The sequence below is a fragment of the Talpa europaea genome (assembly GCF_964194135.1).
Source record: "Talpa europaea genome assembly, chromosome: 8".
Classification (NCBI taxonomy): Eukaryota; Metazoa; Chordata; class Mammalia; order Eulipotyphla; family Talpidae; genus Talpa; species Talpa europaea.
In genome coordinates this window covers 38,510,344-38,525,084 of record NC_140075.1, presented here as the reverse complement: position 1 = coordinate 38,525,084, position 14,741 = coordinate 38,510,344, and the positions used below count along the sequence as shown (strand labels likewise).

At 32.9% G+C, this 14,741-nt stretch overlaps 1 protein-coding gene across 1 annotated transcript in view; it reads left to right on the top strand.

Moving 5' to 3' along the window:
• Nucleotides 1–14,741, top strand: part of FAM227B (family with sequence similarity 227 member B) — a gene marked incomplete at both ends in the record, with an annotated part of 148,384 nt that overhangs the window by 116,833 nt on the left and 16,810 nt on the right. Inside the window, 2 exons of the mRNA XM_084240152.1 lie at nt 5,975–6,072; nt 11,499–11,659. Coding sequence (XP_084096278.1) covers nt 5,975–6,072; nt 11,499–11,659 — 259 coding nt within the window. The remainder of the gene's footprint in view (nt 1–5,974; nt 6,073–11,498; nt 11,660–14,741) is intronic.

Here is a 14,741-nt window from a genome sequence, read left to right as displayed (position 1 = left end):
TGACGTGGGTAGCTTTAAAGTCTTGGTCAAGAGGGAATTATGTCCATTCGTCTAGTGAAGAGGAGAGGAGAGGACCTGACCTAAATAAGAAGCCTCCCAAACTCTAAGTGGAATTGTCTTAAGGGGTACCTGCAGAGGGAGCTTAAATACTTTTACAAGAAGTGCCTGGTTCTGAGTTCTCGTCCATTGGCGAAACATTTATTATGAGTTCAGCTCTCCTATTTTTCAAAGAAAAATAGGAAGCCTGACCTGAAAAATCAAGAAAATAATTTATAATAGAATTACATGTAAAACACTGACCCTACAAATGAATGTTCCAATAAATAAAAAGCATTCTGTCAAAGTAACTATAGAGGAGGTATAACAGACAGCAAGAAAATAAAGTGAAGTGAAAGATTTAAGGAAAATAACACTTTAATACATATTATTATCTTATATTTTAAATCTTGGATCTAAAACCTAAACTATTATAAGTCATAGAAGAGCAGTTTAAAAGACATCTTTGTACTACAGTTTCTTTATACCAGTCTCTATATATTTTGAGTGGTAGAATGAGCGTAAGGCTCATCTGGTATAAGGTGACTGTAGGTATTCAGTTAGGACAGAAACAAAAAATATTTTCCCAGTTTGTTGCAATTTCCAATTGGTCTGCAACAGAGAGGATTGCTGGGTTCTTGGGGCACTTCCACCTTTTGTTTTACTTTAGCACTATCATATTGCATTACAATTATATGAGAATATGTCTAAGACTTATCCCCTCCCCCCTGCACAGTGTTCCCTGTCTTCCTTTTCTTTGTACTTGAAACTCAGTGGATATTTGTGAAATGAATGAATATGGATAAGATGAGTGATAAAATTAATACATAGATGTTTTTGCTAATAGGCCCCAACCAGACTAAACTACCCTTGAGAGACAGAGGGGGTAACATAAGTGGTTTAGTCAAAGCTCTTTTGGTCATAACAGAAATCCACTCAGACTGTGTCAGGGTACATTAAAAAGAGACTATTTCAGACTTGGCTTCCTCTGAGATCATAAAGACTGATGTTTTTATGTATGTTCTAAAGAGACCACCTTGCTGTACTTTAGCCCACCTCTAACCTCTAGAAGATGGTGAGGATGGAATGTTGAGGATTCAAGAAAATTCCTTAGGAGCAAGGTATTGAGTCCTCCCTTCCAGACCAGTGAGGAAGAAGTTGGAAAGTTGGAAACCAAGATACATAGACTGTTGCCCCCTCATTAAAAGACATATGTCCCTAAATATGGGGAATTTGACAAATGATAGGAAAGACTATCGCCCATTATTATCACATGAGATTACATGTCATTCTCAGTAACAACACATATTATTTTTCCTTTTTTATGAAAATAAAAAAGGGCACATCAGTAGTGTTTTCATTTCTTTGGTGACTAAGGAAGTCAAACTCTTTCAAATGATTACCTTCCAGTTCCATTTTGTGAATTACTTCTCATGTCCTTCGCCCAGTTTCCTGCTAGGATTTTTCTTTTATCTGTAATTCTATTATAAATTGTTTTCTTGATTTTTTCTTTTGTGGTGCTTCTTTGGCTAGCAAGACTTTTAGTTTTTTACCCAATAAAATATATTAATGCACTCCATAATCTCTTCTTGTGTAACCTTCTCTACCATATACCCCTATATTTTCTTCTCATTTATTTATGGGTCTGTTTTATTTTCCACATTTACTTTCTCAATCCATCAGTGGGTTATTTTTTGTTGGAGTGGTTTGATTATGTAATAACAGGATCCTTTAAAATGCTTGAGTTATTGTTTGTGTGCTATTATTTGTATGCTTTTGTGTGCTATTATTTGTGTTCAGCATATTACCTAGGATTACTTCTTTTTTAAGGTTGTTAATCTTCTTTCTGGTAAAAATATTCTCAAAACCTTTAATCAATTATTCTATAGAATACTTTCTTTAAAAGGCCTCCTGAAAAAAGAGAGCTTCATCTGACCCTAGTGTCAAGTAGAGTTGAAATCTTCACAGAAATTATTCCTTTTTTCATCTGTGGTCACTGAAAACTGTGATGAATAAGATGTCCTTGTTTAAGATGGCTGTTCAAGGCTGAATAATAGTTCACTGTATATATATACACCACAATTTATCTATTCATCTGTTGACAGATATTTATATTGTTTCCGTATCTTGACTATCGTGAATAATGCAATAATGAGCAAACTACCCTTGAGAAAATGAGGAGTTAATGTAACTGGTGTAGTCAAAATTTTTTTGGTTATGACAAATCCACTCAAACTGTGTACAGGTATCTGAGCACAGATATCTCTTTGAGATAATGATTTTATTTCCTTTGCGTATATATACAGAAGGGAGATTGCTGGATGATATGATAGTTCTATTTTTAATTTTTTGGGGAACCTCTATCCTGCTTTCCATAGCAGCTGTACCAATTTACACACCCACCAACAGTGTACAAGATGTCCCTTTTTTCCCATATCCTCGCCAACATTTGTTTTTTTTATAATAGCTATCCTAACAAGTATGAAGTGATACCTCATGGCTTTGATTTACATTTCCTAATGATTGGTGTTGTTGAGCACTTCTTCATATACCTATTGACCATTTTTATATATCTTTGGAAAAATATGCAGATCCCTTGCCCATTTTTTAATTAGGTTGGTTGTTTTATTTTGCTATTGAGTTGTATGAGTTCCTTATACATCTTGGAAATTAGTCCCTTATCAGATAACTGGCCTGCTAATATTGACCACAAAGTCATAGGCTCCCTTTTCATTCTATTGATTGTTTCCTGTGCTATGCAGAAGCTTTTCAGTTTGATGTAGTCCTCATTGTTTATTTTTGCTTTTGCTGCTGAGTTTTTATTGTTATGTACAAAACAAAATCCCAAGGTCAGTGTTAAGGAGCATTTTCCCCTTTTCCTCCAGGAGATTTAACAGTTTCAGATCTTACATTTAAGTCTTTTATTTTCAGTTGGCATTCATATGTGGTGGAAAAATAAAGGCCCAATTTCATCCTTTTGTATGTGTATAGCCACAAATGGTATAGAAAACCAAAATCATTTATTGAAGAGAGTATCTTTTCCCAATTGTGTTTTCATGGTTTGCGTGTGAAAAAATGTATGATTGGGTTTATTTCTGGATTCTCTGTTCTGTTACATACGCCTATATGTCCGTTTTTATGCCAGAATCATACTGTTTTAATTACTATAAGCTTTGTAATATAATTTGATATCATGATGTGTAATGCTTCCAACTTTTTTCTTCAAGATTGCTTTGGCTACTTGAGATCTTTTATGGTTCCATAAGAATTTTAGAGGGCCTCCCCAGTGGTGCAGGCATTGAGCGCTGGGCTGCAAAGCAGCCCGCAGCCTCTGCAGTGCCGGTTCAATCCCTGGCCACCAGCGAGGGTCCCACATGGCACGCAGACCTCTCCTGCCATGCCCGCTGCTCCCCGAGATTGCCTCGATCTCCCCGCCGCTGCTGGGCTGGTCCGCGGCAATTTTCTTTTGTCTTTTAGCTTTCTTTCATATGAGATTTATAAGTGATTATTAACTCATTACCTTTATAACATTAGGTAATTCTAGGTTTTACTATATGTTTGTAATTACTGGTGAGATTTATACTGTTAGGTGTTTTCCTATTACTTTTTAGTGTCCTTTCTTTCCAACTAAAGAAATCTCTTGTAAGGTCAAATGGTGATGAACTCCTTCAGCTTCTGTTTGGCTGGAAAACTACCTTTCCTTCAATTGGAAAGATTACTTTACAGAGTACAATATTCTTAGTTAGCAGTTTGTTTTCCCAGCACTTTGAATATTCATTTCGTCTGATTGTGAAACTATAACAGGACACCAGATAAGGAAAGACTTAGTAATTTTTCCTTGCTAATGGTATGAATATACATGAAGGTACCTAGAAAACTTTCCCATATCTTAAAGAAAAGAACCACATGATTTAACCACATCAATCAACCTAAAAGCATAAGCTAGTTATTAAGGCTATCTTAAAAGATAGCCTCTGACTTGTAAAGTTTCTGTTGAAAACTCTGCTGATAGCCCTATGGTGGTTCCCTTGTGTATAGAAAGCTATTTTCTCTTGCTGTTTTTCTCTCCTTATCTTTAATTTTTGATAATTTTATAATAATGTGTCTTGATGTGGGTCTCTTTGGGATCATCTTATTTGGAACTCTCAGGGTTTCTTGGATCTGGATTTCTGTTTCCTTTCTTGTGCTAGAAAAGGATCAGCTATTAGTAGACATGAAGTAGTGTTAACATCACTTTTCATTTAAGTATGATGCAAAATTGAAAGTTTTATTTTAATTATTTTTTCCAAAGACAATATTTTGTTCATTTCTTATGTATTTTTCCTAGGTTTCTTATATAAATGAAGGCAAAAAAATAGATATTCTTATTCACTGCCTTTTACACTAAAGGTAACATACTATCATTGAGTGAACTATTATAATGTATATACTGTTCTGTACCTTGCTTTCATTACTTACTGATATGACCTGTAGATTTCCTCACATCAATGTGGAAACCTTCTTAATTTCTTTTTACAGTTGCATAATATTCCATCAGATGAGGGTGCCTCAATTTATTCAACTAATACTGACTTCCATGCATGACTAGTTTATAATATTTAAATTTTATAAATTATTTGATGATCAATAATCATGTATGCGTGTTCTTTCATATTTATATAGAAGATTGTATAGGATATATTCTCAGGAGAGGGATTCCTGTGTCAAAGGGAAATATGTCTGTTTTTTGGTAGATATTGCCATATTATCCTCCAAAAAATTTGTATGGTTTTGAGAAAATAAAAAATAGAAATTGTATGGTTTATCACCTTCCTTGCCTACTCTAACTCCAACTAAATATAACCTTGGTTCCACTCAAAACTTTAAAATGCAGATTCTTGCCAATCAATTTTAATCTCTGCCAAAACATAAATGCCTTTTACCTTTAGTTTTTCAGGCTAATATCTAATATCTTTTAATGTCTAACATCAAAAATCAATCCAAATGACTTCCCAATTCTTCAGAAATTTGTAATTAACATCACAGCCTGTGGATCTGATTAATCTGCCTGATAACTGCTACTAATAATCAGTGCCCAAATCTGATATAAACCTCCCAGATTATCTTTTCTTCTCTGCTCTGTTAAGATAACCTTAATAATTAGCTTGTGCTTTTAGGTTGATTGATGTGGTTGACTTGGTTGGTCCTTTTCTTTAAGATAAAAAATAATAATAATAATTTTTACTGGATACTGGCGAGTATGAAGATAATGTATGTGTTAAAGCTATTATTTTAATTCAAAAACACTCTAATGTATTTTAGTGTTAATCATGTATGCTGATTAAGATAAATGTAAGTTTATTTTATACATTTATAAGCAAAACATAAAATCAGTGGTACCTTTAAAAAAAAGATATGGAAAGGTTTCCTGGGTACCCTCATGCATATCCATGCCATTAGCAGAGAAATATTACCAAGTCTTTCCTTATCTAGGTGTCTTATCACCCAAAGAGAAAAGGTTAAAGTCAACAAGCATTTAACTTGTGCAGGTCTTCTATTGCATTTAACTAGAGGGTCATAGAAAGAAGCCAAAGACATAAGTCTATGTCCTCTCCCTCTGTGATTAAGAAATGATGGCTTACAACAAGTCATAGAATTTCCTGTACTTTAGTTTTGTCATCTATAAACTGAAGGAAATGCTATGTAGCTCAAAGAATGGTGAGGATAACATGAGATAACATAGGTGAATGAATTTTATAAAATCTAAATCCCTACTAAGTAAAAATGAGAGAAAATATTCATTTCCTCTAACTGTGGCAAACTGTAACTATATCTTAACCTTCTCCCATCCTTCTTTGCCTCGCTCCAAGATTAGGGTATATTTCTAGGAAAAAGAATGGGGTTTCATACCTTTTTGTGGAAGAAAAAGAAGAATTTAAGAATTTTTTTTCTCTTTTAGCCATAAACTTCAATGTAACGAAAATTTTGAAAAACCCAAGAGCATATGCAATGTCTGCATCCAGAGAAGACTCAGGATTACCAAAACTGACAGCAAAGGTTTGGAGTATAGTAATTATGAAAGCATGTTCTTACTGCTTTAATTTGTAATAAAATTTAGTTGAATAGCTTCACATAGGCAATGCTGGTTAATACAGTCTTGATACATATTTTAGAAAAAATTTAATAATCTAAAGATTTATTGAGGATGTTAATATTAAAAAGTGTCTTTTTTTCTGAAGCCATCCTTATTTCTAATTAGAAGAAAACTTAGCATTTATCTTTTCCTCACACTTTTGGCACTGTCCCTGAGTTGACATTCATACATGGCTTATCTCAGTTAGCATCAGTCTAAGGTGCAGGGAAAACTTCAAGGAAGTATCAGCAAGGTTTGATCTGCCCCTATCTCATATGCCATGGAATAACTGACAGTATGTAAACATATTAAGTCTTGAATGATTAATTTCAGCATGTTCCTGAAGGTATCTGCCAAGTAGCAATCCTATAGACTTGTCATTTTACTTAAATGAAGATATAATGAAGTTACAGACTAGAAATTCTGAATTTCATCTCTTAACTTGTTAATTAGGTTTTAAATCTGTGTAATCTTAATTGATAAAATTTTGTCTGAATTATATATTCAAGTCTAACCATTATTGTAAATTTTAAATTATGCCTGTATAAATACTGACATCAGTACTCACATATTTCCTAGTTTTTAATAATCCAGGTATATAAATCTCTTCCAACCTTAATAATTCTACAAAGGATGGTTTGTAAGTACTTAGAATAGGAACTTATGATCTCTAGGAGTCAATTTGGGATGGGTGACAACATTACACCATTGTGGTGGAGGGTGTTAACATTGCTAGTTTTAGTAACCATGGAAATGTAATAAAAGTTGTATAACTGATCTTCAGCAAGCCCTAAAAAAAATGGTCTTTTATATTTTTTAACAAGCTGAAGAAATATAGATGGCTGGATTTATAAACAAACGTTTTGCAGATGCTACTTTTAAAAGAGAAATTGCAGATATGCATTTGATGTTACACCATTCTCCTATATCTTTGCTCTTCTTATTAGATATATAGAAATCAGAACCTTGGAAGAATTATGATTATAGTAGATAGTCAAAAGTTTACAACAGACTAGAGTAACTGGGTTGATATTAGAAGACAAACTGTTATTTTGGAAAAAGTATAACTTTTATACTATACGGGATAATGAAGCCTTGACTTAGAGGTATCTGAAAAGATTTGGGAGTCATTATTAATAGCATGTTTTCTATGTGTCAATAGAATGCTATTGACTTAAAAATCTATATTCTTGGTCTATTTAAATAAACAACTGGAATCTACTCTATGATAATTAGAAAATTATTGTGTAGTATGCTAATTTTAGAACTCTGCATTGTAAAAGAGTATAGGCAATCAGAATTGTTCTGACACAAGTAAAATCACAATGACTAAGGGCTCTAAAACTGTATTGCTTGAACAATTAGCAGAATATTTAAAGGTATTTCCCCTAGAAGATTCTGGAGACTTTAACTGTTTTTAAATATGTAGAAACCTGTTGGAGGAAAGTAGTGTTAGACTTTCCATTTGGTTTAAAAAGTTTTTTTAGCAATACAAAATAAAAAGTTTTTACTTTTCCAGTAGGTGAAAGATATAGAGAGATAGATTTCAGGTCGACATGAAATTTTTTTTCTCAACATCACGATTGTCCAACTGTTGAAACGGTGCCATATGAGCAATGGCAGAACATTCATGCCTCAAAAATTTAAGCTTAGCTTTCTAGTCCTTGTCAGCAATTACCCACCAATAAATTAGCAGAAAAATAGACACCAAAACTATCTCTTGGATTTTCTTGTTCATCGCTTATGACTAGTCTAAAGTTTTTGTTGAGGATTTTTGTAGCCACGCTCATCAGTGATACTGATCTATAGTTTTCCTGTTTTGTGATGTCCTTGTCTGGTTTTGGAATCGCTGCAATTTTTGGCTTCATAAAAAGTGTCTGGAAGTCTTCCCTTCTCTTCTAGTTTTATGGAAGAATTTCAGAAGGATAGGTATTAATTTTCCTTTGAAAGTTTGGTTAAGTTCAATAGTAAAATCAGACTCTTGGGTTTTTCTACTAGGAGGCTTTTGATTCTTTTGATTGCTGTTTCAATTTCCTTACTTGTGAGGGTTGTGTTCTCGGTTTCTGTTTCTTCCTGATTCATTCTTGGAATGCTGTATGTTTCTAAGAATTGATCCATTTCTTGTAGGGTGTCCAAATGGTTGTTATATAACAGTTCATAGCACTCTCTTATGATACTTCGTATTTCTGTCATATCTGTTGTCAATTCTCTTTCATTTGTGATTTTATTTGTGTTTTCTTTCTCTTCTTTATGAATCTAGCTGAAGGTTTGCCTCTTTTGTTAATCTTTTTAAAGAACCAATGCTTGGTTTTGTTAATCTTTCGAATTGCCTTTTGATCTCTATTTAACTTCTCCTCTAATTTTTATTATTTCTTCTGTCTACTGATTTTTGGTTTTGTTTTTTCTCCTTTTTCTTGTTCCTACAAATGAGAGCTTAGATTTTTAATTTGATTTTTCTTCTTTCCTGATGTATTCCTGCATTGCTACAAAACTTCCCTTTTGGTACTGCGTTAGCTGCATACTGTAGGTTCTGATAAGTTTTGTCTTCATTTTCATCATCTGTGAAAATTATTTCACCCTTGATTTCCTCATTGACCCAATAGTTTTTCAGTATATATTTTTCACTCTCCAGAAATTTGTAGTTTTCCCTCTTTCTCCCTTTACATTATTTCTAGTTTTATACCATTGTGGTCTGAAAAAAATATTGATATAATTTCAGTCTTCATACATTTATTGAGATTTATTTTGTGAGCCGACATATGGTCTACCCTTGAAAATTTCGGTGAGCTCTTGGAAGCAATGTGTATTGTGGTGTTTGGGGGTGGAATTTTCTGTAAATACTAAGTCCAGCTTGTCTGATTGTCAGTTAAGATCATTGTTTCCTTGAGGATTTTTCTTTCTGGATGATTTGTCCATTGCTATAAGTATAATGTTAAAGTCCCCTGTTATTATTGTATTGATGTCAATTTCTCCCTTTAAACCTGGTAATATTTGCTTATATATTTTGATATTGTTATGTTGGGTACATAATTGATTATTGTTATTTATGATCCCTTTATCATTATACATTATATAACAGCCATCTTTGTTTTTTGCTATCTCTTTTTGGCTGAAATTCTAACTTAGGTATCTAAGTACAGTGCCCCCTGCCTTTTTTAATTTTCCTTTTACTTAGAGTACAAGTTTCTGTCTCTTCATCATAAGTCTTCCTTAAGCTGCTGTGGAGTCTCTGCTGAAAGTGTGACAAAAGCCTGAATGGAATACCTTTATAAGTTATTTGCTTTTTCCCCCAATCACTCTCAATATTTTATCTTTGTCTTGAACTCTTAATAGCTTCACCACTTAAGTGTCTGTTTGCACTTAGATAACCAGGTGTTCTGATAGTTTCATGGACTTTTATATTCAGTTCCAATTTTGGGGAGTTTTCCACTATTATTTCTTTGAGTAAGCTCTCTGTTCCCTTCTCTCTCTTCCCCTTCTGGAATATTCATTATCCTTACATTGCTTAGAGTTGGATAGTCCTTGCAGTATTTCTTCATTTCTTTTCTTCTTCTTCTTCTTCTTCTTCTTCTTTTTTTTTTTTTTTTGTGGGACCCTCGCCAGCTGCCAGGGAACAAACCGGCGCTGCAGAGGCTGCTCAACCTCTGCGCCACCAGGGGAGGCCCAGTGTTTCTTCATTTCTAAAAATGTCTTAGTTCTCTCTCTTCTTACACCTAAATCTCATCTATCAAATGATTCTACCCGAATCATGATTCTACCCGAATGATTTGTACATTACTGTGTTAGAGTTCGCTGATTCATTCCTGTATTTTTGGTCTACTGTTTTCCAGAGCTTTTTCTAGTCCTCTTGACCCCATTTATTGAGTTCTTCACATCCTGACTGTTATTTTCTTATCTAAAGCTTCGATTTGTATCTTCTGTTAATTTTATTTCTGAGCTTATAAATTTGTTTTTCTGAGTCTCATTGTATGTCTTTGATTAGCTTTTCTGAGTTTCTTGTGTCACTTTGACTTCCCTTTCTGAATTTTCTTCTACTCTTTCAGTTTCTTTATTATAGCAGCTTTGAACGCTCTTATATTACATATAGCACGATATGAATTGTTAAGATAAAGGAAATTTTCTTGATTAAACTTTTTAATTTTCTTACATCATTGTTCATTTTTGTATAATATTTGATTTCTTCCTTCAGGTGTAGTTCCCATAAATGCCCAACTATCACATCACCTGTGAACTATCACCATATTCCTTGTATTCTTCCCCTCTGTTTTGAGTTTCCTCCCTCTCTCTCCCCTGCTGTATGCCTCAGTTCTATAGTTTGCTTGTTAGTTTGTCTTTTTTTTTAACCCTTTGTTAGCTTTCCCTATATTCCTCCTTTAAGTGAAGCCATCTGAAATTTTTCCTTTTTCCTAAGATGAAGGAAATTATTGAAATTATTGACATTAAGTTTTCACAATCAAAGAATCGATTCTTATTATAGTAGCTCAATGATTTGAAATGATCTTGGAGCACCCAAGAATAAGTACAATAAAAAAAGTGAGCATAAACAAAAGAAAACTCTATATCCATAAAATCAAATAAAAATTAAATCTTATTTCTCCACAGAAGGTGAAATCAATAATAAATCTTCAATATAAGCATTACAAAACTTGAGGAAAGACTTAATATATGTGTAGTTGCTATACTGATCTTGTATTCTCCAAGAAGTCAATAGTAGAATCTTGGAGCAATTACATTTGTGGTTGTTGTTTCCTTGATGCAAAAGTTGTGCTTGACAGTTTTTCTATCAGCGCTTTATTATGTCGTATATGTCGTATAATAGCCTTCTGTCCTCCTTGGTTCTCACAAGAAGTCAGCTACTGATCTTACATGTTGTTTTCGCTTGCTGTTTTATATTTTTCTTTTTGTCCTAGTCTGTAAACACTTGAGTATGATTTGTTTAGGTGTGAATTTATCCTATTTAGAATGAAACTTCTTCAATTTGTTTTCCATAAAATTAGGAAAGTTTTAGTCATTATTTCTTTATATATTTTCCCCTTCTCTTTTTGCTGGGGCTCTGCTCATTTTTGTCATTCTCTTTTCTTTCTATTCTTTAGACAGAATAATCTCTGTTTTCCTACCTTCAAGGTTGTCAAAAAGATAGGATAGAAGAAATTAGAAGCATCTTTCTTACTGCACATACTCGACTCCTACTTTAGTAAATTCCTTTAAGAAGATAAAGAATTTCCTTTTATTTATTTTAACATACCAGATAGTGATTTTATTTATAGATATAATTCAATTATATTTTATTTACAATTCTTTAAAAACACACAAAAGTAATACCTGACTTGTTTTTTTTTTCCCCTTATAGTCCCATTATTGTGGCATTGGCCCAGAATTTAACCATGCGCTGTTCAGTTTTGGAGGTCTGAGTCCACTGATTTTGTATTACCTGACAATACATGAGGTTCCTGGTGTTTCTAAAATCCCTAGACAAACTAAGATTAAATTCACCGGAATATATAAAGAACCATATCCTTTCTTAAGCTTTGCCTGAAACTGATCTGTTTCAAAAATATTCAAAACTTTTTTCTAATGTCTCAATTTAGAAAAAAAAAAAGAGTAATGCATTTTTAACCAATACTTTTAATTAGCAGTTAATTATATTTAAAACTTTTGTGGTATGTTTGGCTAAACTATTTTCTCTTTCAGATCTAAGGCTGTAATTTTACATGTAAGAAATGTAAAACAGACATACAACTCAGGAAATTTTGGTTTTAATTCATGATTTTTTGTTGCGGTGACATTGGTTTACCTAACACTACATATGATTTAGGGGTATAGGTTCATACCTATTGAGATATATATTACCACGTCACATCTACCACCAAAGCACTCATAATCCTCTACTATAGTCATATCACCCTTTTGCTTTTTAGTAAAAGACAATCTTTGCAACTTTATTGTTCAGTGTTCAGTTTCAAACATTTATCAGAACCTTGGGTCATGGAGGTTGTAGGCTTCTCCAGAAGAGAGTTTCAAACATATTTTAACCAGAGCCAGTAGGCTTCTCCAGAAGAGAGTTTCAAACGAATTTTAACTATATAATCCTTTGTTCTAAAATTGGAGCTCTTTGATTATACTAGGTGTCCAGGACATAGAGTCTCTCCACTTACATTTCTGTTTTCCTTGCATAGCCTGTCCTGGTCTTGGATGAATACCAAAAAGATACATAGTGCAGTAGTCTCCAAAGGCATCTTTATTCTTTTGTTGGTTTTTGAATATCACTACATATTGCTGTTTTCTTTGAATGGTTAAGCAGATTTATAGATTATATCATCTAATTTTAATTAAATTAGCACATAGTAGTGAACCAATAGCTATAAAAGTCTCCCGAAATGAAACTTTGCTTTGATGATAAAATTTACAATGCAGGAATATTTTTTTTTAAAAAGAGAATGAAATTTCCCTTACCCCTCAAGGGAGCACCTTTTCAGCTATACTAAAATATGAAATTATTAAAGTTGATCTTACCAGTTCTGCTAAGATGTAGGACAAAAAAAATTAAACAAATTTTTAAAAACTATTTGAAATATGGCTACATACATCATTATTATAAACTAAATCTAGCTCTAAGTGTATATAATACTCTTCAATATTAGCAAGTGACAGTATGATGCCAGGTTAGTTTGGAAGGTATTTATAAATCAACTCTCTAGACAGCAATAAAATTTCTACAATTTGTGGACAAAAATGTTTAGTAAATAAAATTTATTTTTAAAATATTTTATCTCAGTTTTGTTTTCTATTTGTTGACTATGCATCTTCTATTTTAACAGTCATAATATATTAATACAGGTTGATGTGTACATAATTTATAAATTTATTTTTCAACAAAATTTAGCATATTGTTAAAATTAGGAAAACTAGAGGACAAGGATAGAGATACAAAATTGGGAGTCACTGGTAAAAGTTAATCTTGAAGTCAACATTATCAAAAGATTTTTAAAACTTTATTGAATAGTGTGTACCAAGCGTTGTTCTACATCCTTTTCACATATCAACTGACTTAATTCTCATGTGAATTTCTGAAACAGATTTCATTGTCTCTGCTTTACAGATGAGGAAAGTGAGGCACAGGAAACTTAGATAATTTGCCTTAGAACAGTAGAGTAAGTAGTAGAACTTAACTTCAGTCTGATTTCAGAACCAATGCACTCAACATTCTGGTACTTAACTGTTTATCAAAGAGGGATGTGTAACTCCAGAAGAAAAAAGTATATCCTACACTTTAAAGATATCATAATTATAGTTCAGGGGAAGAGTGGTACGAGACAGAAATGTCAACAAAGGACAAGAAAGAAGAATGCCTAATATTCTTCACACTTGATAAATAGTTAATTGAAATTTCTGCAGTTGGACCTGCATTAAACCACTTTAGCAATTTTTCCTCCAAACATTTAAGGTTACATGACCATGCACATTCTATTTCAAAATGTTTTTATTTATTTAATAAAAGATTCTCAGAAGATCCTTTCTTAAACAAGTAGAAAAACAGCTCAAAAATTCAAATGTCATATTTAATCACTATGCAATTTTTAAATCACTCTTGTGAAACAAATTTACTTGAAAATAAATTTGACATGATGAGTAATATCTCTTCTTTGTTCAATGTCATTTGCCAAAATCACAAGAGAAAGGATCTTTTTTTTCAGTAGTTTAGGATTCCTCTGTAAACCGGAGAAGACTGAAGATGTATGTGGAGTGGGAGTATATGTAATTGTCCTTTACCATGGTGCTCATGATTCTGACAAGATTTTTAACTACATTTATAAAGAACACAATAAACTTCTTTACTAGTTGATGTACATTTTTTAGTAGAAAATGTACTTTACATTAATTGGTAAAAATTTTTGAGTATCTTTTTTTTTATAATTTTTGTATGTATACAAGAACTGGGGTGTAGGCTAGAGGTGTGAAGGGTGAGAGAATTCACCAGAGACAGAGCAGGGAGCAGAACAGGCAGATCCACTGCAATGCACTGCTGAGAGGAGCAGCAGGTGAGACAGGAGAGGTCTACTGTGCTATGTGTGTCAGCTCCCTGGCCAGGGATCGAACTCATGCTGCAATGGCTGGCAATAGCTTGCTAGCACCGAGACTTTAATCTTTGTGCCACCAGGGAGGCCCTGAATGTACTTTTTAATAAATAATCTTTGAATTTATTTTTTAAAAACTTGATCACTTAGTATTAGAGTTATGAGTAAAATAGAGGGAAAAACTCTGACTTGAAGAGCTCAGAGCAGAATGTGTGTCTTTAAATTAGTGCAAAATGTATTTGGAGCTCCAAACTTTCCCTTCACACATTTGTATTTTTGTAAAGCACCTCATGTTGAGAGTAAATTAACAAAGAAATACCCAAAAGTGTAATAAATATTTTACATGTGTAACAGAAATTGTGAAGAAAAAGAAGATATCTCAGGAACAAAATGTTGGTATACTTTGTATGGGTCCTGTTAAAAGAAAAATCTATATGCTGTATCTGATTTCTAGAAAGAAACAAAATTCACATTTTGTTGAAATTTAGAAAAAAAGTTGAACTCAAGGCAGCGTCATA